The 24061-nt window shown below is 42.1% G+C and overlaps 1 protein-coding gene across 1 annotated transcript in view; it reads right to left on the bottom strand.

Moving 5' to 3' along the window:
- UBE3C (ubiquitin protein ligase E3C) overlaps positions 1-24061 on the bottom strand; it is a 183000-nt gene that overhangs the window by 138129 nt on the left and 20810 nt on the right. Inside the window, 8 exon segments of the mRNA XM_038389495.2 lie at positions 4318-4438; positions 4440-4467; positions 4804-4983; positions 4986-5017; positions 5513-5666; positions 10922-11028; positions 11030-11077; positions 16979-17094. Of these exon segments, the coding sequence (XP_038245423.2) occupies positions 4318-4438; positions 4440-4467; positions 4804-4983; positions 4986-5017; positions 5513-5666; positions 10922-11028; positions 11030-11077; positions 16979-17094 (786 nt within the window).

The raw sequence follows: 24061 nt of genomic DNA on the forward strand, positions 1-24061 counted from the left end.
GGGAGAATGGTATGTCTCCTGATCTGTTTTACCTGCATTCTGCCATATATTTCATGTTATGGCAGTCTCAGATGCCGACCCAGCATATGAAGCGAAGGAAGCATCAATGCCCTGTGAAGATGGAAATATGGAAGTATGCGTCCTTTAAAATTGAGGGCAGCATACCAGTCTCCCAGATCCAGGGATGGGATGCTGGAGGCCATGGAGATCATGCAAAACTTCAACTTCTTGAGAGACTTGTTGAGGCGATGCAGGTCTAGGATGGGTCTGAGGCCTCCTTTTGCCTTCGGAATCAGGAAGTAGCTGGAGTAGAATCCTCTGCCTTCCAGGTTCCGAGGGACCTTTTCCACTGCCCCCAAGTGCAGGTGGTTTTCGATCTCCTGAACGAGGAGTTGATCGTAAGAAGGGTCGCTGAAGAGGGACAGGGAAGGGGACTTGGAGAGGTAGTTGCCTATAAACTGCAGGGTGTAGCCCAAACAAACCATATCTAGCACCCAGCCGTTCCAAAGGACCAGGCCGAGCGGAAGGGGCGGAGGTGGTTGAGGAAAGGGAGGGTTGGATCCAATACATTGGCTGGGGTGCGTCCTCGAGTACATCCTCAAAATGACTGCTTCTGGCCTCCCTGACTTCTGGGAGAGTCAGGTTGGGCAGCCGGACAGGAAGAGGACAGGTAGCATCTCTTAGGTCCTTCGTCCTTTTCCTTTCTCCTGTAGGAGCCAGACCTGGAAGCCCCCCAGGACCTAGATTGTGTCAGAGGAGAAGGAAGCAGAGGACGGAATGTCTTCCTGGACTCCCGAGGGGTGTGCAAGCCCAGGGATCGGAGGATAGCTCCTGAGTCCTTGAGCCCATGGAGCCTAGAGTCAATTAGCTCAGAAAAGAGCCCCGAACCCTCAAATAGCAGGTCCTGGATTGTGGTCTGCATCTCCTGGGACAGCCCAGAAACCTGCAACCAGGATCTGTGTCTCATGGCCACTTCCAATGCAACCACATTGGCAGCCAAGTCTGTCGCGTCCCAGGCCATGTAGAGGACTGCCCGGGCCACCGCCGTTAGTTCGCTCACCAACATGGCAAACTCTTGGGCACGCTCCTGTGGGAGGGTCTCCATTAACTTATTCAGGGAGTCGCACAGGTTAAATGTATAAGGTCCTAGCAGGGCCTGGTGGTTAGAGACCTGAAACCGTAAGCTGGCTATCAAATGAACTTTCCTGCCATATAAGTCAAGTCTTTTGGCCTCCTTATTTTTCAGTGGTCAGCTGAGGTGGCCTTTCATTTGCCGCGGATACAACCAATGATACCGCAGGGGGATGAGAATACAGATACTTGAAGCCCTTTGCAGGGACATAGTATTTCTTTTCCGTTTTCTTTATTCCATCAGCGGAATAGATAAGGGGACTTGCCACACCAAGTTGGCTATTTTGAGCAACCCTGGGTGGACAGCCAATGCAATTTTTGCCAGTGTGATGGCTGAGATGACACTGAAAAGGTCGTCTGCCTCCGCAGCAACCTACTCAATCTGCAAGCAAAGGTTTTCAGCCACCCATTTAAGGAGGGTCTGCTGCTCCTTAAAGTCATCCAGGGGATTGCTGGTGTGGAAGGGTCCGGCCACCGCCTCATCTGGGGACGACAAGGATGATTGTATTGCCTGAGAGATGGTGTCATTCCCTCCCTTGTTGGGGGAGGGCTCCCTCGGTGTCAGGGTACAGTGTGCGGACTCTGCTTCAACCACAGTGCCATGTTCCAATTGCAGCATCAGCAGTACCTCAGCTGGTTTGTCCGATGCAATCAGGGAGGGCTGGGAGTACTGGACCAGCATCACCATCACCCTCCAAGGGTTCCAGTATGGCCAATGGCGGGGCCACGGCTCCTGCTGCGTCGGCATTGCAGCCAGTGCCGCCTCGGTCTCCCACATCAGAGGGGAGTTGCCCCATCTCAGTGATGGGCTAAAAATCACAGTCTGAGATCCCGAACGAGCCCTCCAGGACAGAGATCGACGACAATGAGACCTTCTGGGAGAGGCTGTTTGGCATGTAAGTGACCTATGGCCAGACAGTCAGCGGTACGGGGAATGGCACCACGAGTCTGGAGTCCCTCGCTTAGTAGGAAGGGAACTCTAAGATCTAGGTCGTCTGGCCAGCAGCTAGGCTGAGGTGCCAGGTCCTGAGGTTGCAACAATGGGGACTTGCACCTGTGATCCTGTGATCTGGGGTGTTCCATCAGTCTATGCTGCAGCATCTCGCTGGCTTTCCCCTTCGGTGTCACGAGCAGAGCCGTATCGGTCACCTGGTGTGACACCTGTGAGCCAGCTGGCCTTGCTCCTTAGCCGCCGGGACTGCTTCAGGCACTGAAGGCCCTATCACTGGCTAGGAACCCCTGCCGCTGCCCGGGGTAGGAGGCAGGTCCTTGGCAGGTCTGACCTCCGCGGTACCCACATGAAGCCCCACAGCAGGCACATGGCCTGACACAGGTCCTTTGCCCAAGGCCCCCGCTCCTTCCATGCCGAGGAGCTTCTTTTCCTCAGCCTCTTCTTCGGCGCAGGCGAAATGGAATGGTGCCAGGCCAAGTCCAGCGCCGATGGTATGCTGTGTGCCAAGGCTGAAGTGCCGGGTGTAGGTGCCGTAGTGGAGGGTTCCGACACCAGGCAAAGAGCAGCCTCCATCAATATCCTCAAGCAGATTTCCCACTCCTTCTGGGTCCGCGGGCGAAGTTGTTACAGATGCAGCACCTCTGTCTTCTATGGCCTTCTCCCAGATGCTTAAGAGAGTTATCGTGAGGATCGGTGATCAGCCTTGGCCTGCTACATGACACACACAGCTCGAAGCCGAGGGAGTAGGGCATGACCCGCTCGGGACAAAGTTCAAGCTGGGCTCTATTGACTAACCAACACTATCGACTATCTTTGACACTATGTAACAACAAAAACTATAACTAGTCAATGGATAACCACGCTGTTCTTGAGAAGCAAAACAAAGCGCTCCACCAACGCGTCACAGACGGTAAGAAGGAACTGAAGGGCAAGGGCCAGCGCACCTGACATACCACTGCATGGGAGCACCACATCAGCCCTACGGATACCGCTAAGGCAGAAATCTCCGACCAACTGTGCACATGGGTGCACACACACCTAAAATGATATACATGAGCAAGCATTCAAGAAGAATATATAAATTTCTCTCAACAGAAAATAAATATTTCAAGTGCGAAGATTTGATGGCTGTGTCCTGAAAACTCAGTGTTATCAGTACAAGCCCTAAAAGGTCCCCTTTAAATACAAAATTAAACTAGAAGTCAACTGATTATTCTTTTTCGAATCTAAGTAAATCATTCTAAATCTCTACTGTATTCCTACCTAAATTAACTTAATGGGTCACTTTTTTCAAGAATTTATTTTGCTTGGAAATGGCAAAATCTGAAAGTTTAAAAAAAAAGTGTGTTGATCTTAGCAAAATTTCATGTAGAAAGCTATTTTGAGACCCTTTCGTAAGCAGTTTCTATAAGATTTCTCTGTGGAATCCAACATTCACTTCCATCCCTTCCCCTGTAAAACAAGATTAAAATAAAAAAGAAGTCTTAATCAGATACGTTTTATGAAGCACAAACTTTTTACTATACAGGGTGTCTTATGATTGTGCTGCTGCTCCTGTACTTTAAGAATTCTTGGTTATATATTTTGTATTTTTGTAGCGCCTAGAAGCCCCGTCATGGACCAGGACCTCACTGTACTATGTGCTGTACAAATACAGTAACTCCCCACTTAATGTCCTCTCGCTTAACATTGTTTCAATCTTACGTCCCTGATCAATTACAGAACTGCTCCATTTAAAGTTGTGCAATGCTCTCTATAATGGTCGTTTGGCTGCCTGCTTTGTCCACACTGCTGCCCCCATCTGCTCCCCTAAGCTGCCCCCCTTCCCCAGCGGCTCCCACCCGCTGACAGATCCTGTGGATCAGCGCCTTCCCCCTCATCCCCCCCTCCTGCCCACGGCTATCAGCTGGCTTGCAGCGTTCATGGAGGCAGGAGGAGCAGCAAGACGCAGCGTTCCTCCCCTGCATCCGAACGCCACAAAGCAGCTAATTGCCATGGGCAGGAAGCAGGGGAGGGAGGGAGGACCGCGTGCCGAGTCCTCACTCCTCCCCTCCTTTCTGCCCCCTGAATGTCGCAGCCAGCTGATTGCCATGGGCAGGAGGAGGGAGGAGGAACGAGGACGCGGTTTCACTGCATCCGTAAATTAAATGAGGAAATACAATGAAAGTGCCTTCCTCATTTTAACTATGATGTTGCTATAATAAGATTTTATTCAGAGAAACCTTTAAGCTTACAGGTATGGTCATCATCTTACTGATTTCTTCATCCTCATCTTCAGAATCACTGGTTGCATCTTGACAGTGCACCAGTAGCAGACACAGTAACTGAGAAAGAAATGTTGGAGTACCCTTAAATAACAAGTAACCCTTCCTCTGAAAGGGATCCTACAGCACAACAGAAATAAAACAAAGTAAGCAGATCATGCTGTACTATGGCTGAATAGAACAGTGTTCAACAAGATCCCTTAACAATATGCCCAAAAGCTTACAATTAAAGTAGATGCCCTATATTGCAAAGATTATATGAATCTTGGAGTGGGCTGTAAGAAGAACATCTAATGATCTTCATATTTTAAACTGTCCATCACTTTTGATTTCTTTTTCAGACCATGAAGAATACTAAAATATACTATGGTGATACGTAACATGCCAATTCAAAGAACTATATTATACAGTACACAAAAATAAAATTTTAAACTGAATAGAATATATTTTTCATACCCAAATATGTTCACCACAGTTAAACAAAGTAAAACAGCCATGGAGCTCTATCACTTTTTCTTGAACGCCTGCTTTCTGTTAATAGTGCATTCAGGAAGAGTTCATATGGGAAAAGTGTTTGCACATCTGCAAGCGCTGGAATGATGAAATGGAATATCTGATCTGTAAAAGGTGCTGCCAAAACTCCTCTGTGAAGGCAGCAAAAATCTGTTGCCTGAAAGGGGGGAAAAAAGGTTCTTTACAGAAAATGTAAACACAACTTTTCAGCAGCACATCCATGAAGTGATTGATCATCAACTTGCGAGTCTGAACACATTATTTTAATCTATCAAGGAAACTATGTATAGCTGCATTCCTTAATTCTATGCCACTATATTGAGCTCGTCAGATTACTCAAAAAATTAATTTAATCAGCCCTTCTCAATATTATTCTATTTGTATTTTTCTTTAAAGCCTAATACACCCACATAAAACTATCATGAAACTATTTCAAGATTATGAACAATTACATTTAACTGAAGTGCTGTAAAGAATTTTAGAAAACCTACCTCAGTATATTATTGCACTATCACATAATAAAACTCTTTTTTTCTGTAATACTGTGCACTCAACGGCACATATAAAATCTTAACTAAAAACTGCATGTACCCTATGTATCTAAGATAATAATGAGTTGATATACAAATATTGAAAGATCTCCTTTGATTACCTTGCACCCTCTGGACAGGAGCTATATGTAAAGTGCAATGGTTTCAGAACATTCTCTAGCAGTATTTTTGCAATAGGAACTCGAGAGACATCAGAATACTCAATACTCGATGGAAGCTTGTTGTTAATTAACAAATAAAGCGACCTGTAGTATCCTGAAACAAAAAAATATATGCAACCATTTATTTCTTGAGTTGTAAAGAAAAATGCAATTTATAATTAGGAGCTCTTTACAATTCATAGCATAAAGTCTGATTAAACAATTAATAGATAAAATGGAAAAATGCAGCAAAAAGGCAAAAAGCTATATTCACAGAAGAAATTGGACAGTCAACAACCTTTTTTTGGAAATGCAGTTTATTTTGTAAATTGCAGAGACAGATAAACGTATTCAGAATTAGCCTGACTTTCAAAAATAACCTTCTCCTGCTGAACTGGCTCTTTAAAGCAGTTGCCGCCTAGACACAATATACTAAATCTCCTATTTCTCTGAACTCATCCGACTGTCACATTTCTGACACCACATTTGGACACCATCAATGGCTCTCACTAGATCCAAAACCTTCCAGAGTATCATCTGACATCCAACACACATACCTGCTGTTGGAAGAGTATCACAATTCTACAAATACTTCTGACCTCCACCAGTCCGGATTGAAAATTGTTCCTAAATTGTCGATTTCTTGCATAACAACATGATGTTCCATTGACTACATAACAAAGATGTGGGTGGGAGGTAACCTGAACAGCATTTAGGTCAATAAGATACAAAGACAATCTCATGATTCCATCCTATCCTTAATTCACCTTCTTGCTCAATGAACTTGAAGTGTAGAGCACGGTGGGCAAACTACGGTCCGCGGGACCGTCCTGCCCAGCCCGAGCTCCCGGCTGGGGAGGCTTGCCCCCAGCCCCTCCCCCGCTGTTCCCCGTCCCACACAGCCACGCCGCCACACAGCTTGCGCCCGCCCAACTCCCAAGCTTTCAAATAAGCCTGTTTGTCCTGCCACTCTGAGCGGCAGGGTACGGGTAAGGGGGGGGGATAAGGAGCAGGAGGTCCCGGGGGGCAGTCAGGGGACAGTTGGATGGGGCGGCGGTTCGGAGGGGGCAATCAGGAGACAGGAAGCGGGGGGTAGTATAGGGGATGGGGTCCCGGGGGAGTGAGGGAGCGGGAGGGGGGTTTGGATAGGCATGGGAGTCCCACAGGGCCTGTTGGGGGTGGCGGTGTGGTTGGGGCAGTCAGGGGACAGGGAGCGGGGGGGTTGGATAGGGGTGAGGTCCAGAGGGGGCAATTGGGGGGGTCCTGGGAGGGGGCGGTGAGGGGACAAGGAGCAGGCAGGTTGGATAGGTCAGGGATTCTGAGGGGGGCAGTCAGGGGGCAGGATGTGGGAGGGGGCAGGGGCCAGCCTGTTTGGGGAGGCACCGCCTTCCCTACCCAGCCCTCCATACCGTTTTGCAACCCCAATGTGGCCCTCGGGCCAAAAAGTTTGCCCACCCCTGGTGTAGAGCATGTGAAAACTAAGATAGATTCACACATTTTCTAAAGATATTACAGTTCTCATATACTTTTATCATCAGTAATAAAAACCATCCTATTCAAATTACCTGCTCTAGTCAGTGAAAATCAGTCCATGACAACAAGACACATCACAAAAGCATATTGGAAGGTTTCTAAGGCATTGAAAAGTTGAACTAACTTTTCCACCCTTCGCAATGCCTCTTAAAACCACACCTAAGAGAATTTAAACTTGCTCTGCACAGCATCATCGTAATAGCTGAAAGTGAACTGCAGTAAACATAGTACTCTTATGAAGAATCCTTTGTGCACCCATTTCCTGGAAAGAACATTCACTGTTGCCAAAAACTGGAAATGTATATTTGAAGCTCACTTGCTGGAGACTATAAAACATCTGTTCAGCTTTAAGAAAGAAAGAGGGTATGGTTAAAATAGTGTGTGTTTTAAATGTATTTCTCAAATGAAGCACTTCTTCTCAAGTGTACACTTGTAAATATGGATGTGCACTGAACTTGCCCTATAGCTGACATTTCAGTTAAATTGATATTACTTTTAAATTGCCTTTGTGTGATAAATGGCCTCTAGATTATCTAGTTTTCATACATACCTACAATTTATTAATACTAGGATTAAGTAAGGGATATTTCAGCAGTAAAAATTTTTGAGTTTGAAAGTTCGAGATATCAGTTTCTTATTTTTATAAAAGAAAAGGAGTACTTGTGGCACCTTAGAGACTAACAAATTTATTAGAGCATAAGCTTTCGTGAGCTACAGCTCACTTCATCGGCTGTAGCTCACGAAAGCTTATGCTCTAATAAATTTGTTAGTCTCTAAGGTGCCACAAGTACTCCTTTTCTTTTTGAGAATACAGACTAACACGGCTGCTACTCTGAAACCTGTGATTATTTTTATAAGTTACAATGCCTTTATATTGCCACAAACCCTTTTCTTACTATAAGACCATGTGTACCCTAGGGAAAAGGTGCATTTTTAAACACACTAGCTAATGTATATTAACATGTATTGAGATTCTAGTACTGACAAGGCAGCTGTAGCTCTAACGTCTAAGACCTGATCAAGGTAAAACCTAGGGTCCCTCTAAACTTTACTCTTACCAACTTGCAAGTTAAAATTAATGATTACTTTATCTTACAGTTACTGTTGCTCTTAGAAATGTGTTGTCCATATATATTCCTCTTTCCCTATTATGAAGTTCCATAACTCATGGATTCCATATTGGCAAAGGAATGGAGGGTCCCCTGCCTTTTTCCTCTCAATGTGCAGCACAAGGACAGTCAGGGCACAGGCATGGTCCCAAGGAAGACTGTTGGCCAAAGGAATCCAAACTCAAGGGTGCAAGGCACTTGCACACCAACAGTCATAGACGTTAGAGCTACAGCTGCCTTGTCAGTATTAGAATATATATGGACAAGTACTTGAAGAACTACAACTTGCCTTGTCTATATTAGTATTTTAACATATTAGCTAATACTTGCTAACATGAGTTAAAAATACATCTTTTTCCTAGTGAAGACAAGGCCTAAAAGGCTGATATACTTTACGTATATATTTCAGAGTAGCAGCCATGTTAGTCTGTATTCGCAAAAAGAAAAGGAGTACTTGTGGTACCTTAGAGACTAACAAATTTAAAAAAATAATAATGTCCATCCGTTTGCATTTGGAGAGGAAGATGATGTCTGTCTGTGTCTGTACTAGTTTTTTCCTGAAGTTGATAGATTTCCACTCCATACAGCTAAATTCAGTGCCTTGCATAATGACAGGTTTCAGAGTAGCAGCCGTGTTAGTCTGTATTCGCAAAAAGAAAAGGAGTTCTTGTGAGAGATTTAGTCTCTAAGGTGCCACAAGTACACCTTTTCTTTTTGCATATATATGATATACTATACCCCTACTCCAGAGGAACTGTGCAAAAAAAGTTTCATCTGTACTCTACTCCAAAGAGCCAGTATTTAAATCAATACATGCAGGAGGTCATCTAGTCCAACCCCCTGCTCAAACCAGGACCAATCCCCAATTTTTGGACCAGATCCCAAATGGCCCCTCAAGATTGAATTCACAACCCTGGGTTTAGCAGGCCAATGCTCAAACCACGGAGCTATCCCTCCCCCACATAATACATAAGCGCATTCACAGATAAGCAGTGTCCCCTTTACAGGTCTTTCCAGAAGCTAAAATAATTAAAAATAAATATTTAAAAATTATTTCTCTGTGTGTTTTCAACCCTTTGAACTTCATCTTTAAACAATATATTCACATTTATCACTTGTCAAACCCTGAAACTGTTTTGTTCCCCTTTTTGGTGCAATTTCATTTCATTAAGCAGCTCTTGTGTCCCCTGGATCAAATTCCACTTACCTTAACTCACTCAAGTTATTATCAACTTGTATTACAGTACTGCCTAGAGGTTTCAATGAAAAATCAGAGGCCCATTGTGCTAGGCACTGGACAACATATCAAACAACTGTTAAGCTCTTTTGGGTAGGGGCTATATGATAAGATGTAACAAGTGGTGGAAATAACAAAGTGGAAAGTACAGGAGATGCAGGAGCTAAGGTAATAGTTATCACCTAGCACAGGCTAGATGGATTGTGTGCAAAACAGTTTAAAACAATATAAACAAAGATCACAAAAGCGTTTTGTACAATAATTCAGGTATCATGTATGATTAAAAAGACAGCACAACTGCCGTTATCATGCAGTCTTACTATTTTTGTTTTTTGTACTATGATCAGACAGACAGCTGAATTTTATGGACTTAGATTTTTAACCTATCCAGAATTAAATTCTCGTACATCAATTTTGAAAACTGGATGTTATACAATGACAAGCTTTCACCACTACATGGAGGTGACACCTTCAAAAATACTTTATACAAGAGCTAAACAAAGATACAAATTATGGTGTTCTTAATAGCATACTATGAAAATGTGTAATAGCTTCTAGGCAAGCAAACTAACGTATTACAATCTCACTCACACTGTATTATGCTCTGGTAAAAAGTAATTTAGCAGTTCCATCTAAATCAACAGGACCAGCATAACAGCAGTATTTAGTCCTTTAAAATATGGATCTATTCCAAGAAGTGACTGTAGAAATGACATTCTGGAGTTCTGTGGTTTTTTCCTATAAATGGCTGTCAGGTCAAACATGATCAGTTAAGAAGAAAAAGTTTTTCCCTTCCCTTTGATATGAGTCTGGCAAACTCAACCCAGGATCAGAAAGCCAAACTGCCTTCTTTCCTTCTTGCACATCCCACAAGTAATAAAAGTTCCACAAGCAAATTACACCCTCAGTGACATCTATGCAATCCATTTGCTTTCAACAGGTTTGCACAGATGTAACTGCCTGGAACTTCGCAAACAACTCTATTGATGATGGAACAAAGGAAATAGAACATAGCTCACTATCTCTTTGCTGTGTTGGTACTACAGTGCTAACAGGATTAAAAATTAACAAACACTTTTTAACACCATCTAGCAGATAAAGGGAGATCTGTTGCACAAGAAGGTAACATTTTTACAAAAAGTTATTTTTCAGAGTAGAACTGCAGTTTGGGTCTTGGGGGGGTTATTTGCTTATATGTAAAACAGCAGTTAGAGGAAAAAAGCATATTCACTATATAATATTAGCATATTACAAACTAAATAGTAAAACACAAGTTTAGAAACATTATTCCAAAGAAATCAAATATTGAGCTGTAACTTTCTGTTCACAAACGTGTTCGTTAAAACAATGGGTCAGTGTCAGAACTACTTAATGTTAACCATAATGTCTGTTGTCAAAATACAATGCGTTTCAGTAACATGGCCTTCAGCAGTTACACATTTGTTCAAAATTTGTGTTTTTTCCACAACTTCTAATATTCCTGCTACTGACCTTTTTGAACCATGTAGTGCAAAATTTGTTCAAATAGTGATGCCACATAGTTGGCATCTTGTAAAACAGGTAAATACGTATTCTCAGATGAAAATACCTCAAGCATTCATAGGAAGTGCAACATTCAGACTGTCATCGTTGCAGTTTTGCAGTAACCTGTAAATAAAATAAAATTCACAATTACTTAACAGGAGAGTTTTTCCCATTTAAGTTAAGATTTATGCATACTTTTAAAAAATTGAGCTACAAAGATTTTTACATCTTCCTTAAAAATAATCTTATTCATAATGGATTCTAAACATCCTCAGGAGTTCAGCTATCTTTACACAAGTGCTTCAACACCCTGGAACATAGGAATTGCCAAAACCAGATCAAACTCATGGTCCATCTAGTCTAATATCCTGTCTTTGGCAGCGGCCAGCACCAGATGCTTCGGGGAAGACACAAGAAACCATGCAACAAGCAGCAGAAACCATGCAACAAGCAACTGTGGAATAAACTTGTCCCACACAAACATGTCATTCTAATTCCCAATACAGCTTGGTTTAAACCCTGAAGCGTAAGGTTTTCTATTCTTTCCTGAAGTCTTTTTTTTAGTATTAACTATAACAAATCTTGATGTTTTTCTTTTCCATACAAATATCCAATTCCTCTTTCCTAAATTCTTGGCCTCAATGACTTGCAAAGTTTAGTGGCCTAAAGCATTCATTAGATAGGCACAATCATTATGAGACTCCTCAGAAGAGAAGTCCAGAGTATCTATTTGCCAACAGCTATGACATGAACACAGAAAATGAAGCCAGGTCTGCCAGGACTAAGCTGTGTGGGATTCTGGAGAGGCAGCTGAAGACAGTCAGATGTGTGACAAAAGCTCTATCCTCAGCTACAGAACAAAGTACTAGACATTCTACTCTCTACACTTCTTTGCTAAACTATTCATCATATACCTGCAATTACAGAAATGGGGGAGAATAAATATATGGCACCATGATGGGTTGGGGGTGCATACGGGCTAGGAAAATTAGGAAGGGAAAGGTTAAAAGGACAGCTCCAAAATCAAGGAAATAGAACCTTAGAAACCTGCTTGGATCAGCTTTTGAGTTCTACCATGGGCAAAATGGAGTTTCACGCCAGAGAACAATAATGAAGCCTAAGGTCCATATAGTCTAGTTTGTATTATGTAGTTTCTATTATAAACACACACCTATATTATAGTGAAAAAAACAATTTAAATAGGGCCACTGCCAACTTGAAATCTAGCCATTAAAAAAAGCATTAAAAGTAGTTTCTGTTACTATCCCTGCCCCAAAGATCCCTTGTTAATTTTTACAATTTTACATTTGCCTATCCCTCTTTTGTTGTGTAAAAAGCCAATGCAAACAGAGAGAAAATGATAGACTATACAGGAGAATCAATGGCACTAAGAATACACAAAATACTGACAAATGCACAAAGTAAAAAAACTAAAAATCAGAGAAAAACATTTCCACTAATCTCTTTAATTTATAGTAATTTTAGGTGTCATTTGTAAACACGCTAGTTAAAAAATGTCCAGAAAAAAGGATGATTTTAATTGACTGTCACTTGGAATCAAGAACAAAACATGTCAAACCAACCTAATAGCTCTGACAGGGTAACAAGACCTGTGAATAGGGGGAAGCGGTAGAACTGACTTTAGTAAGGCTTTTGATACTGTCTCTCTTGACCTTCTCATAAACAAACTGGGGAAATGCAACCTAGATGGAACTACTGTATCAATGATGCATACATAACTTGTTGGAAAACTCTTCCCAGAGAGTAGTTATCAATGGTTCACAGTCAAAGTGGATAGGGTATATCAAATGAGGTCCCACAGGGATCAGTTCTGGGTCCGGTTCTGTTCAAAATCTTCATCAATGACTTAGATAACAGCATAGAGGGTACACTTACAAAGTTTATGGACAATACCAAGCTAGGAGAGGTTGCAAGTACTTTGGAAGATAGGATTAAAATGCAAAATGATCTGGAGAAATGGTCTGAAGTAAATAGGATGAAATTCAATAAGGCAAATGCAGAGTACTCCACTTAGGAAGGAACAAATCAGTTGCACATATACAAAATGAGAAATGACTGCCTACAAAGGAGTACTGCGGAAACAGATCTGGGGGTCATAGTGGATCACAAACTAAATTTAACACTGTTTCAAAAAAGCTAACACCATTCTGGGATGTATTAGCAGCAGTGTTGTAAGCAAGACACAAAAAGTAATTCTTCTGCTCTACTCTGTGCTGATTAGACCTCAACTGGAGTAATGTGTCCAGTTCTGGGCACCACATTTCAGGAAAGATGTGGACAAAATTGGAGAAAGTACAGAGGAGAGCAACAAAAATGATTAAAGGTCTAGAAAACACAAGCTATGAGGGAAGATTGAAAAAAATTGGGGTTGTTTTTTCTGAAGAGAAAACTGAAGGGGAACATAACAGTCTTCAAGTACGTAAAAGGTTGTTATAAAGAAGAGGGTGATATGTTGTTGTCCTGTTCTTAGTAGCTAAGGAGAAGTAGTAATGGGCTTAAATTTCCACATGGGACCTTTAGGTTACAGTTAGGAAGTTTCTCCTAATGTCTAAACAGTAGTTAGGCACTGGAACAAATTACCTAGGGATGTTGTGGAATCTCATGTCACTGGAGGTTTTTAAAAACAGGTTAGAATCATAGAATATCAGTGTTGGAAGGGACCTCAGAAGGTCATCTAGTCCAACCCCCTGCTCAAAGCAGGACCAATCCCCAACTAAATCATCCCAGTCAGGGCTTTGTCAAGTCTGACCTTAAAATCTTCTAAGGAAGAAGATTCCATCACCTCCCTAGGTAACGTATTCCAGTGTTTCAACAGTGAAAAAGTTTTTCCTAATATCCAACCTAAACCTCCCCCACTGCAACTTGAGACCATTACTCCTTGTTCTGTTATCTGCTACCACTGAGAACAGTCTAGATCCAGCCTCTTTGGAACCCCCTTTCAGGTAGCTGAAAGCACCTATCAAATCCCCCCTCATTCTTCTCTTCCACAGACTAAACAATCCCAGTTCTCTCAGCCTCTCCTCATAAATCATGTGTTCCAGTCCCCTAATCATTTTTGTTGCCCTCCGCTGGACGTTTTCCAATTTTTCCACACCTTCTTGTAGTGTGGGGCCCAAAACTGGACACAGTACTCCAGATGAGGCCTCACCAATGTCGAATAGAGGGGAACGATCACGTCCCTCAATCTGCCCCTACTTATACATCCCAAAATGCCATTGGCCTTCTTGGCAACAACAGCACACTGTGGACTCATATCCAGCTTCTCATCCACTGTAACCCCTAGGTCCTTTTCTGCAGAACTGCTGCCTAGCCATTTGGTCCCTAGTCTGTAGCGGTGTATGGGATTCTTCCATCCTAAGTGCAGGACTCTGCACTTGTCCTTGTTGAACCTCATCAGATTTCTTTTGGCTCAATCCTCTAATTAGTCTAGGTCCCTCTGTATCCTGTCCCTACCCTCCAGCGTATCTACCTCTCCAGTTAGACAAACGACTGCCAGGGAATGGTCTAGATAATACTTAGTCCTGCTTTGAGTGCAGGGACTGGACTAGAAGATCTCTCAAGATCCCTTCCAGTCCTACAGTTCTATAATTCTATGTCAGGGTGGGCAAACTACAGCCCATGGGCTGGATATGGCTACGGCTTGCCAGCTGTTTTAATCCAGCTCTTGAGCTGCTGCTGGGGAGTGGGGTCTGGGCTTGCCCAGCTCCGGAGCTCCAGCCAGAGAGCAGGTTCGGAGGCCACCCCATACAGCTCCTGGAAGCAGCGGCACGGCCCCCCTCTGGCTCCTATGCACAGAGGCAGCCAGGGGGTTCTGCACGCTGCTCCACTCCAAGCACCATCCCTGCAGCTCCCATTGGCTGGGAACTGCAGCCAATGGAAGCTGCAAGGGTGGTACCTGCAGACAGCACAGTGCGCAGAGCCGCTTGGCCGTGCCTCCGCATAGGAGCCGGAGAAGGGACATGCCACTGCTTCTGAGAGCCACTTGATGTAAGTGCCATCCACAGCCTGCACCCTGAGCCTCCCCCTGCGCCCCCCAACCCCCTGCCCTAGCCCTGATCCCACTCCTGCCCTCCGAACCCCTCGGTTTCAGCCCAGAGCACCCTCCTACACCCAAACTCCTCACCCCGAGCCCCATCCCAGAGCCTGCACCCCCAGCCAGAGCCATCACCCCTCCGCAGCCTGGTGCCCCCTTCCACACTCTGAACTCATTTCTAGCCACACCCCGGATCCTGCACCTCCAACCAGAGCCCTCACCCCCTCCCGCACCCCAACCCCAATTTTATGAATATTCCTCGCCTGCCATACAATTTCTATTCCCAGATGTGGCCGTCAGGCCAAAAAGTTTGCCCACCCCTGTTCTATGAAATACAGTGGGAAAATGTATGCAGACCACATCAGCTTTTATTTTTTCTTTATAATTACTTATCTTGGTGCATCAATTCACATGAATTTATCGTGTGGTTCTGTTTTTTTTAAGCTAACCTCCTACTGAGTCAATATTGGAAACTGATACATAACTATTTACACTGAGCAATTTTCTCACACGGAAATAAACAGTTTTAAGTAAGCCTATTACTTTTTAATCTAAAGTACAATGTCTACTTTAAATTATATTTCCATGGTAGACTTTACATTACTAAGGGACACATTAAAGTATGAGAAATATACACAAATATTGAGTCCATGAGAATTGATAAAACTGAAACCATCTGATATGTAAATATAGATGTTATCTGAAAATATACATTAGTATCAAAAATCTTTTTGTTTCCATTGCACATAACCCTTTTGTAAAGAGATTTAAACCATAATGGATATAAAACACATATTGCAACAACATTTTAGTTGTCTTTAATACAAATATTTGATACTGTAAAATATACAGTGAACTCTGATATAGTAAAACTTAATTTCTAAAGTAGAAAGAATATCCCAAATCATTTCAAATTTTAAAACTGTAAATTGCAATTCCAATTACAGTGAAACTTCACTTCTAGTGCAGTGATATAATGAAATGAAAAGGTCTTAACAAAAACCGGGTTCCAATGTACCCTATATTTTAGTTTACAGAGTTTTGATGTCATAATTCACTATGTATATGGTATGTATACAGTTACCAGAAGAATGGAAAAATTAATCAAATCCAAGTGTACTAGGCATTCATTGTCTACAAATGCCCCTAATATTAACTGAATTGAGACCATAGGACAAAACACAGGCACATGGCTAGTTCCACTGTTGGCTCTGCACTCCAAGTAAACAGGAAACAGTATCCTCTTTACAAGACCTTTTAGCTCTGGAGAAGGGAGCTGGCTACCGTTATCACATCAAGATGAAGAATAATCTTTCTGGTTCCAAAGAGGAGAGTGGGCTACTTCTACCAGATCCAGGTCAGCTATTTCTCTCTCTCCCAGCAGACTTTGCTTCCTGTGCCCTATGAAGTCACTCTCAGCATCACTATCTGCAATTATCACATTGCTGAACACAATGACATGCATGCACATCATGCCCCAAAATCAAAATAAAAAAGTGGGAGCAAACAGTATTTTAAACAACCATATTAGCCATAAAACAGCAACAAACATCTTAGTATAAGACATTTTGTGACCAGTTGGGGATACAGTTATGATTCCTACAGCTCTTCCCAAACAGTCACTAGTTCTGAGGAAATGTTCTGATTTGGACAATTATTGCTAATGGCCCCAATTCAGGAAAATACTTCAGCACATGCTTAGATCCATCCCTATTGAGGACAGCCCTCAAGCACATGCTTAATTTTGAAGTCAATGGAAAATAAGCACTTGTAGTTCCTGTCCTGAATAGGAAAGATTTTCCTTTATTGAAGCCTTTATATCTAACATGAATTTAAAAAATAAAATAACAATGAAAACCCTCTCTACTAAACACACAATCACATTTAATTCCTATATTTTATCTTGTGATATCAATACATGTTTTCTGAACACTATTTAGCTATTAGTTGGGAGAAAGAAAGTGATTTACCTGCAACATAGGCCCAACAGTCTTTTTATTTGGAATAAGCAAGTAAGCCTGTCAGGACCATCCAACTGCTTAACGAACTGAGAACTTTGTTTAATTAAGTTCTGACACATCCATATCTGGGAAAAGCAAAATGCACAGATTTGATCAAAAACCCTGTAAAGATGAATGCTGTTATTCATTATGGGCCAATCATGATTTCCTCACTCATTTTGAAAAAGCACCTTACTCTACCAGAAGTCCCATTAAAGCCAATTCATGGAGAAAGGTATGAGTGAGTATACCATATTTTGGCCTACATAAAATGCTATGAAAAAATGCTATTCATACCATTTTACAGTAATGTTATAAAATGAGAAATAGTTTAGCACTGTGATTATCTAATGAAATGTGACAAGTCATTAATCCATAAAAAATTTCTCTAATCAGGATTCGAATAAGCCACTGGCACAATAACCCAAGCCTGGATCTCCAGCTACTGGAGTCATATGATGTTAGTATGTCAAAAGCTCAACTTTCATTTAAAAAAGTAGTTTTTAGCCCTCATGTTGCAAAGGAAAGCTTGAATATGAGAAATGATTATAATTATAATTGAGTCTGCAGACAGCCTGAAGCAATAATCTATAAACTTTCCTAAACATCCGGGACCTACTACTCAAGGAATCCCTGCCACCATGGCTGCAGAAGACTGACCGTGAGAAAAAGAGAAGAGCACAGCTGTGACAATTTAGGAATATGTCTGTACAATATATGAATTCTGTGTGAGATTATGATCCCTATGTGTCTGCAAACTCCACTCTGAATGTGCAGCCTTTTGACTTCTCTATGGTCTGTTTCTCCATGGTGGGTTGAGATTCCAAAGGTGCTGGAAAAAACAAAGAGAGTAGCTGATTCTAAGTACCCAATCATTGGAAATCTATACATTCTAGACAAAAGACTGGTCCCTGCCCAGAAGAACTGGATTAGAAGGAGGCAAGTCACCTTGACAACAAAGTCACCTGGCAGGGTTTTGGCTCAAATGGGGAAGCTGGCAAGAGTGTCACCTGACACAAGTGACTGAAGGTTCTAAAAAGAACAGAAGCTGTTGTGCTCATGGGCCATTTTCTCCAGTCCATGAGGGAGAAGCAACCAAGCATGCAACACCTTATGATGCTGGGGACTCCCTGCCTGCCTTCCTGGACCCAAACGCAGTGGCGGAACTAATTTTTGTACATGACACCTTTTCAAACATATTTATGCAACTGACAAAAGTACCTGTATGACACGAATTTTCAAACACGGCAGAAGAGTAAGCCCACCTGCTGTTTGAGTGCAGGCAATGCTTCCTGTTGCATAAGGCTGGGCCTGGCTCCTCACTCTTATTGTTGTGACATGGTGCATGTCACTCACTCAAATTTGGCCTGGCCACCACTCCGTCATGATGCGCTACTCCGCAACCCCATGTGCCAGGCTGCAACATGTGGAGTGAAGAGCTGGGCCAAGCCCTGAAGGATAGAAGCCGCTACTGCCAGGAGAGTGTGGAGAGAGGGTTGCTCTTCACCCCACCAACAATGACCCAGCCCTCTTCCCCCTCGCCACCTCCCCAGGTGTAAAACCTGGCTTCACCATTGCCCAGATGGTTCTCCCAAGACTCACAGCAGAGGGGTGAACTAGTGAGGAATACTGAAGTTTAAGATGTTTATTTTTGGTACGATATGTACTCTCCTGGGCTCTCTGTGATTAAATAAATGGGGCATAAACATGTTAGACTTTGTGTGTTAACTGCTTCACAATGCTGCATGTGCTTGAGTTAAACTGGAACCAGAAGCTTCCTAACTTTGGGAAGGAATTTTCATAGAGGGGTGTGTTTAAGTAATTGGGGTAATTCAGGGGTCAATGCTGCTCCTGGGGGCTAAAGGCAGATGGGTGGAGAAGCTCCATTTCCAAGAAGGGGAGCAGACGGAGAATCAGCACCAAGGAAACGTGCCAAAGAGGGCAAGGAAGGGCCCAATGATGCAGACTGCTAATATTCTAGAAGCTTGACACATCCTGGGGACCCAGAACAGCAGAGGCTTGGACTTCCTTCACAGCAGTCCTAGTGAGCAGCCATGAGAGGCATGTGCTAGGATCTATGACAGCAGCAAATCCGACTCATCCATTCAAGCAGAAACTTCTCAGCTGCTGAGACAGGTACTTCCCCCCACCAACCCTGCCGCCACTCTGCTGCTCGGCGGGGAGGGGGAGAAGAGGACCCCATAATGCTACCCCGCCTCTCTGAGAGGGGAAGGAGATGCCCTGCCACCACCACTCCAAGCAGAGACAGGACAATGGCAGGCCCCTATTATGGTGTGCCCCAGGTTGCCTTAATTTGACCCTGTATCTACAGTGGGGTAAACTACATTTAAAAAGTTTTCTTTATGAACCTCTTATGTGACAATCACAATTTCTAGGTGGGGGGAGGGAATCTTATTCCACACTCCTACGTGGGTTATGCACACTTACAGCACTTTACTGCTCTATTATCTTCAGGGTATCATTTAAAAATGCTTAATGATTTTCAAATATTTAACAGAACATTTTAAAATACGCATCAAATAGTTTATTCTTCCCTAACTCCTCAAATTTAAAGTATTTTGTGTGAAGCATCATAATATACCTCCCCCCCCAAAAAAAGAACTGACTATAAAGGAGTACATATCAAGGACAAATAGTGTGCTCAACAATTAGAAATTCTCTTCTTGTTTTCTTTCCTTGGCCTGGATTTACTGAAAGTTTTAGGATTCTTTTAACGTTTGAGGCATTTTCTTTGATGTCTTTAATTACTCATTTCCTCTGAAGTTAATGTAATTAGGTTATTCTTTCAATGGGAAATATCTCCCAGACTTGATTACACTGCATTAGTAGAGAGAAAATACTGGGTAATAAAGGGCTCTTTAATTGAGCAAAAAAGATGTAACAAGAACCAGTGGCTGAAAGCTGAGGCTAGACAAGGTCAAATGAGAAATAAGGCAGAGATTTTTAACAGTGACGGCAATTAACCAATCACACAAACTAACAAAGGAAGTGGTGGATTCTCCATCTTTTGATATCTTCAAATCAAGACTGGATGTCTTTCTGGAAGACATGCTTTAGCCAAACATGAATTATTAGGCTCAATACAGGAGTACCTGAGTGAAATTTAAGGGCCTGTGATATATAGGAAGTTACACTACATGATCTAGATTAGCAATTATCTTTGAAAAGTCATGGAAAACAGGAGACATTCCAGAAGACTGGAAAAGGGCAAATATAGTGCCAATCTATAAAAAGGGAAATAAGGACAACCCATGGAATTACAAACCAGTCACCTTAACTTCTGTACCTGGAAAGATAATGGAGCAAATAATTAAGCAAGCAATTTGCAAACATCTAGAAAATAATATGCTGATAGGTAACAGTCAACATGGATTTGTCAAAAACAAATTTGTCAAACCAACCCATAGCTTTCTTTGACAGGGTAATAAGCCTTCTGACTAGGGGGGAAGCGGTAGACGTGGTGTATCTTGACTTTAGTAAGTCTTTTGATACTGTCTTGCCTGACCACCTTATAAACAAACTAGGGAAATACAACCTAGATGGAGCTACCATAAGGTGGGTGCATAACTGGTTGGAAAATCATTCCCAGAGAGTAGTTATCAGTGGTTCATAGTCATGCTGGAAGGGCATAACGGAGCGTGGCCCACAGGGATCGGTTCTGTTCAATAGCTACATCAATGATTTAGATAATGGCATAGACAGTACACTTATAAAGTTTGTAGATGATACCACGCTGGGAGGGGTTGCAACTGCTTTGGAGGATATGATTACATTTCAGAATGATCTGAGCAAACTGGAGAAATGGTCTGAAGTAAATAGGATGAAGTTCAATAAGGACAAATGTAAAGTACTCAACTTAGGAAGGAACAATCAGTTGCACACATACAAAATGGGAAATGACTGCCTAGGAAGGAGTACTGCGGAAAGGATACATTGTCCTGGATATGAGTCAACAGTGTGCCCTTTTTGCCAAGAAGGCTATCAGCATTTTGGGCTGCATAAGTAGGAGCATTGCCAGCAGATCAAGGGATGTGATCATTCCCCTCTATTCGGCATTGGTAAGGCCTCATCTGGAGTACTGTGGTCCAGTTTTGGGCCCCACACTACAAGAAGGATGTGGAAAAATTGGAAAGAGGTCGAGTGGAGGGCAACAAAAATTAGTAGGGGGGTGGAGCACATGATTTATGAGGAGAGGCTGAGGGAACTGGGATTATTTAGTCTGCAGAAAAGAAGAATGAGGGCGAGATTTGATAGCTGCTTTCAACTACCTGAAAGGGGGTTCCAAAGAAGATGGATCTGGGCTGTTCTCAGTGGTGGCAGATGACAGAATAAGGAGCAATGATCTCAAGTTGCAGTGGGGGAGGTCTAGATTGGATATTAGGAAATACTATTTCACGAGGAGGGTGGTGAACACTGGAATGGTTACCTAGGGAGATGGTGGAATCTCCTTCTTTAGAGGTTTTTAAGATCAGGCTTGACAAAGCCCTGGCTGGGATGATTTAGTTGGGGATTGGTCCTGCTTTGAGCAGGGGGTTGGACTAGATGACCTCCTGAGGTCCCTTCCAACCCTGATATTCTATGATTCTAAGGGATCTGGGGGTCATAGCAGATCACAAGCTAAATATAAGTCAACAGTGTAACGCTGTTGCAAAAAAAGTGAACATCATTCTGGGATGTACGAGCAGGAATATTGTAAGCAAGACACGAGAAGTAATTCTTCTGCTCTACTCCGCACTGATTAGTCCTCAACTGGAGTATTATGTCCAGTTCTCAGCGCCACATTTCAGGAAAGATGTGGACAAATTTGAGAAAGTCCAGAGAAGAGCAACAAAAATGATTAAAGGTCTAGAAAACATGATCTATGAGGGAAGATTGAAAAAAAATGGGTTTATTTAGTCTGGAGAAGAGACAACTGAGGGGGGACATGATAACAGTTTTCAAGTACAGAAAATGTTGTTACAAGGAGGAGGGAGAAAGTGTTTTTCTTAACCTCTGAGGAAAGGACAAGAAGCAACGGGCTTAAATTGCAGCAAGGGTGCTTTAGGTTGGACATTAGGAAAAACTTCCTAACTGTCAGAGTGGTTAAGCATTGGAATAAATTGTCGGGGGGAGGGGGGGAATCTCCATCATTCGGGATTTTTAAGAGCAGGTTGAACCAACATCTGTCAGGAATGGTCTAGATAATACTTAATCCTGCCTTGAGTGCAGGAGACTGGACTAGATGATCTCTCAAGGTCCCTTCCAGTTCTATGATTCTATGATTCCTATAATCCAATGGTCCCTCCAGCCTTAAACCTCTCTGAATCTATGAAACACCTTAATGTCACCTGAAAAGGTCAGGGTTAATTACCAATTCCCTAAAATAATTATTATATATCATTAAAAATAGTCTAAGTAAATGTTGTTCACATTTCAGGTTCTACAGCTGTAGAACAGAATGAGAAGGCAGTGAGATTGTTGCAACAGGAAACGGGTATTAATAATATCATGGCTGCTCAAGCGATTTGTTGGGATAAGAAAAGAATACCTTGAACACGACAATTTTTGCAGGAAGACCTGAATACCGGTCTGAGTGATATGGACAGGGAAATAGCACTTATTAACATCAAAAATAGTCTAGCAGCAGGTTTTTAAAATAAGTATTATCTGATCCCCTATACAGGCAAAATGTTCAGGTAATAAATGTAGGGAAAAACATAGGCAGAAGGTGATTAAGCACGTGAGCTAGGACTGTAGAAAATGCAATGATTTTCAGGAATAGTTTTAAGAAGGTCAGCTTTTAGGCAAATATTCAGTAGTGAATTCTACACTAGGACTTACTAGTTGAGAAATGACAGAGTTAAAGAAAGTGCTAAGGATATGGGACAGTGAGGCTAACCACTTTCATCATATGCAATTAGGTTAGATATTGGATAACTAGTGAACCACTGGGAAAACAGGAATGGCTATCCCTCTTAGCTCAGAATATAAACAAATCACAGTGTGTAGGGTAATGCAAGGTACAAGAAAATATTATGATCTAGAACGTATGAACTGGTTAAAAGACCTTATTACTGAACATATTGGCTTTCAGAAGAGTTGTGTAAATGTGTAGAATTACAGGGTCAACTAGTTTATTCCCCCCTTCCACCGCCCAATCTGCATGACCATTACACCTCTTTTCCTGTTGATTTTCTCCTTTGATAATGACTGGGAATTTTTCAAACCCTATGTTTTAATAGAGCATATGCAAACATAACCACCTTTTGCTTACTTCTTTTATATGCACCTGCACCATCAATGTCAGTAGAATGTGCTCTGGGAAAGCTTGATTAACTCCTTGGTAGCAGGGAAGCTTGCTTTTCAATGTTGCGTAAAAATAATATCTATATTAGTCCTTTAAAATTCTCAGAGCTAGGCTAACAGACTAAACAGCCATGTCTTGTCTTAGTCTATGTTTTGTAACATGCCATATAGACTGTTATATAAATGAACAATTTTAATATATTATCTTATACATATGCACTATTATCTTATACATTAAATGCACAAGACACTTTACACAATACAGACAGACATATTAGCATATTCTTCACTGAGAAAGAAGGAGGTTCCTCATCTAAAAGTTTTAAGATACGAGAAATGTTCATCCCATCTTTAGAAGTTGAAACTGAAATAGTTTTAGACTCCAACAAGGAAAAAGTGTATTCTTCATATATTTTAAGTTTTCAAACTGTCACAATAGTTTCATATTCATTTACTTTTATGTTTAAATCCTTCTTCCTTGCAGGATTTAGACTTCTGCAGAGACATGCTATCCTTATCAGTCACTGCAGAAAACTAAACGACTTCACATAAACTTGTGGGAAGAGAAGAAGCTACAGAAAACTGAAGGGAAAAAAAAAATGCTAACAGCTACAATATTTTCATACAGTGGTGGTTCATTCTGAGTGCAATTTTTTTCTTATGAGTTATGTACACCATTTATGCTGCTATTCACAATGGTTTCTCAAACTTCCCACTGACATTTAATATTTAATTATATACATGAAA

This window comes from Dermochelys coriacea, chromosome 2 (assembly GCF_009764565.3).
Source record: "Dermochelys coriacea isolate rDerCor1 chromosome 2, rDerCor1.pri.v4, whole genome shotgun sequence".
Classification (NCBI taxonomy): Eukaryota; Metazoa; Chordata; order Testudines; family Dermochelyidae; genus Dermochelys; species Dermochelys coriacea.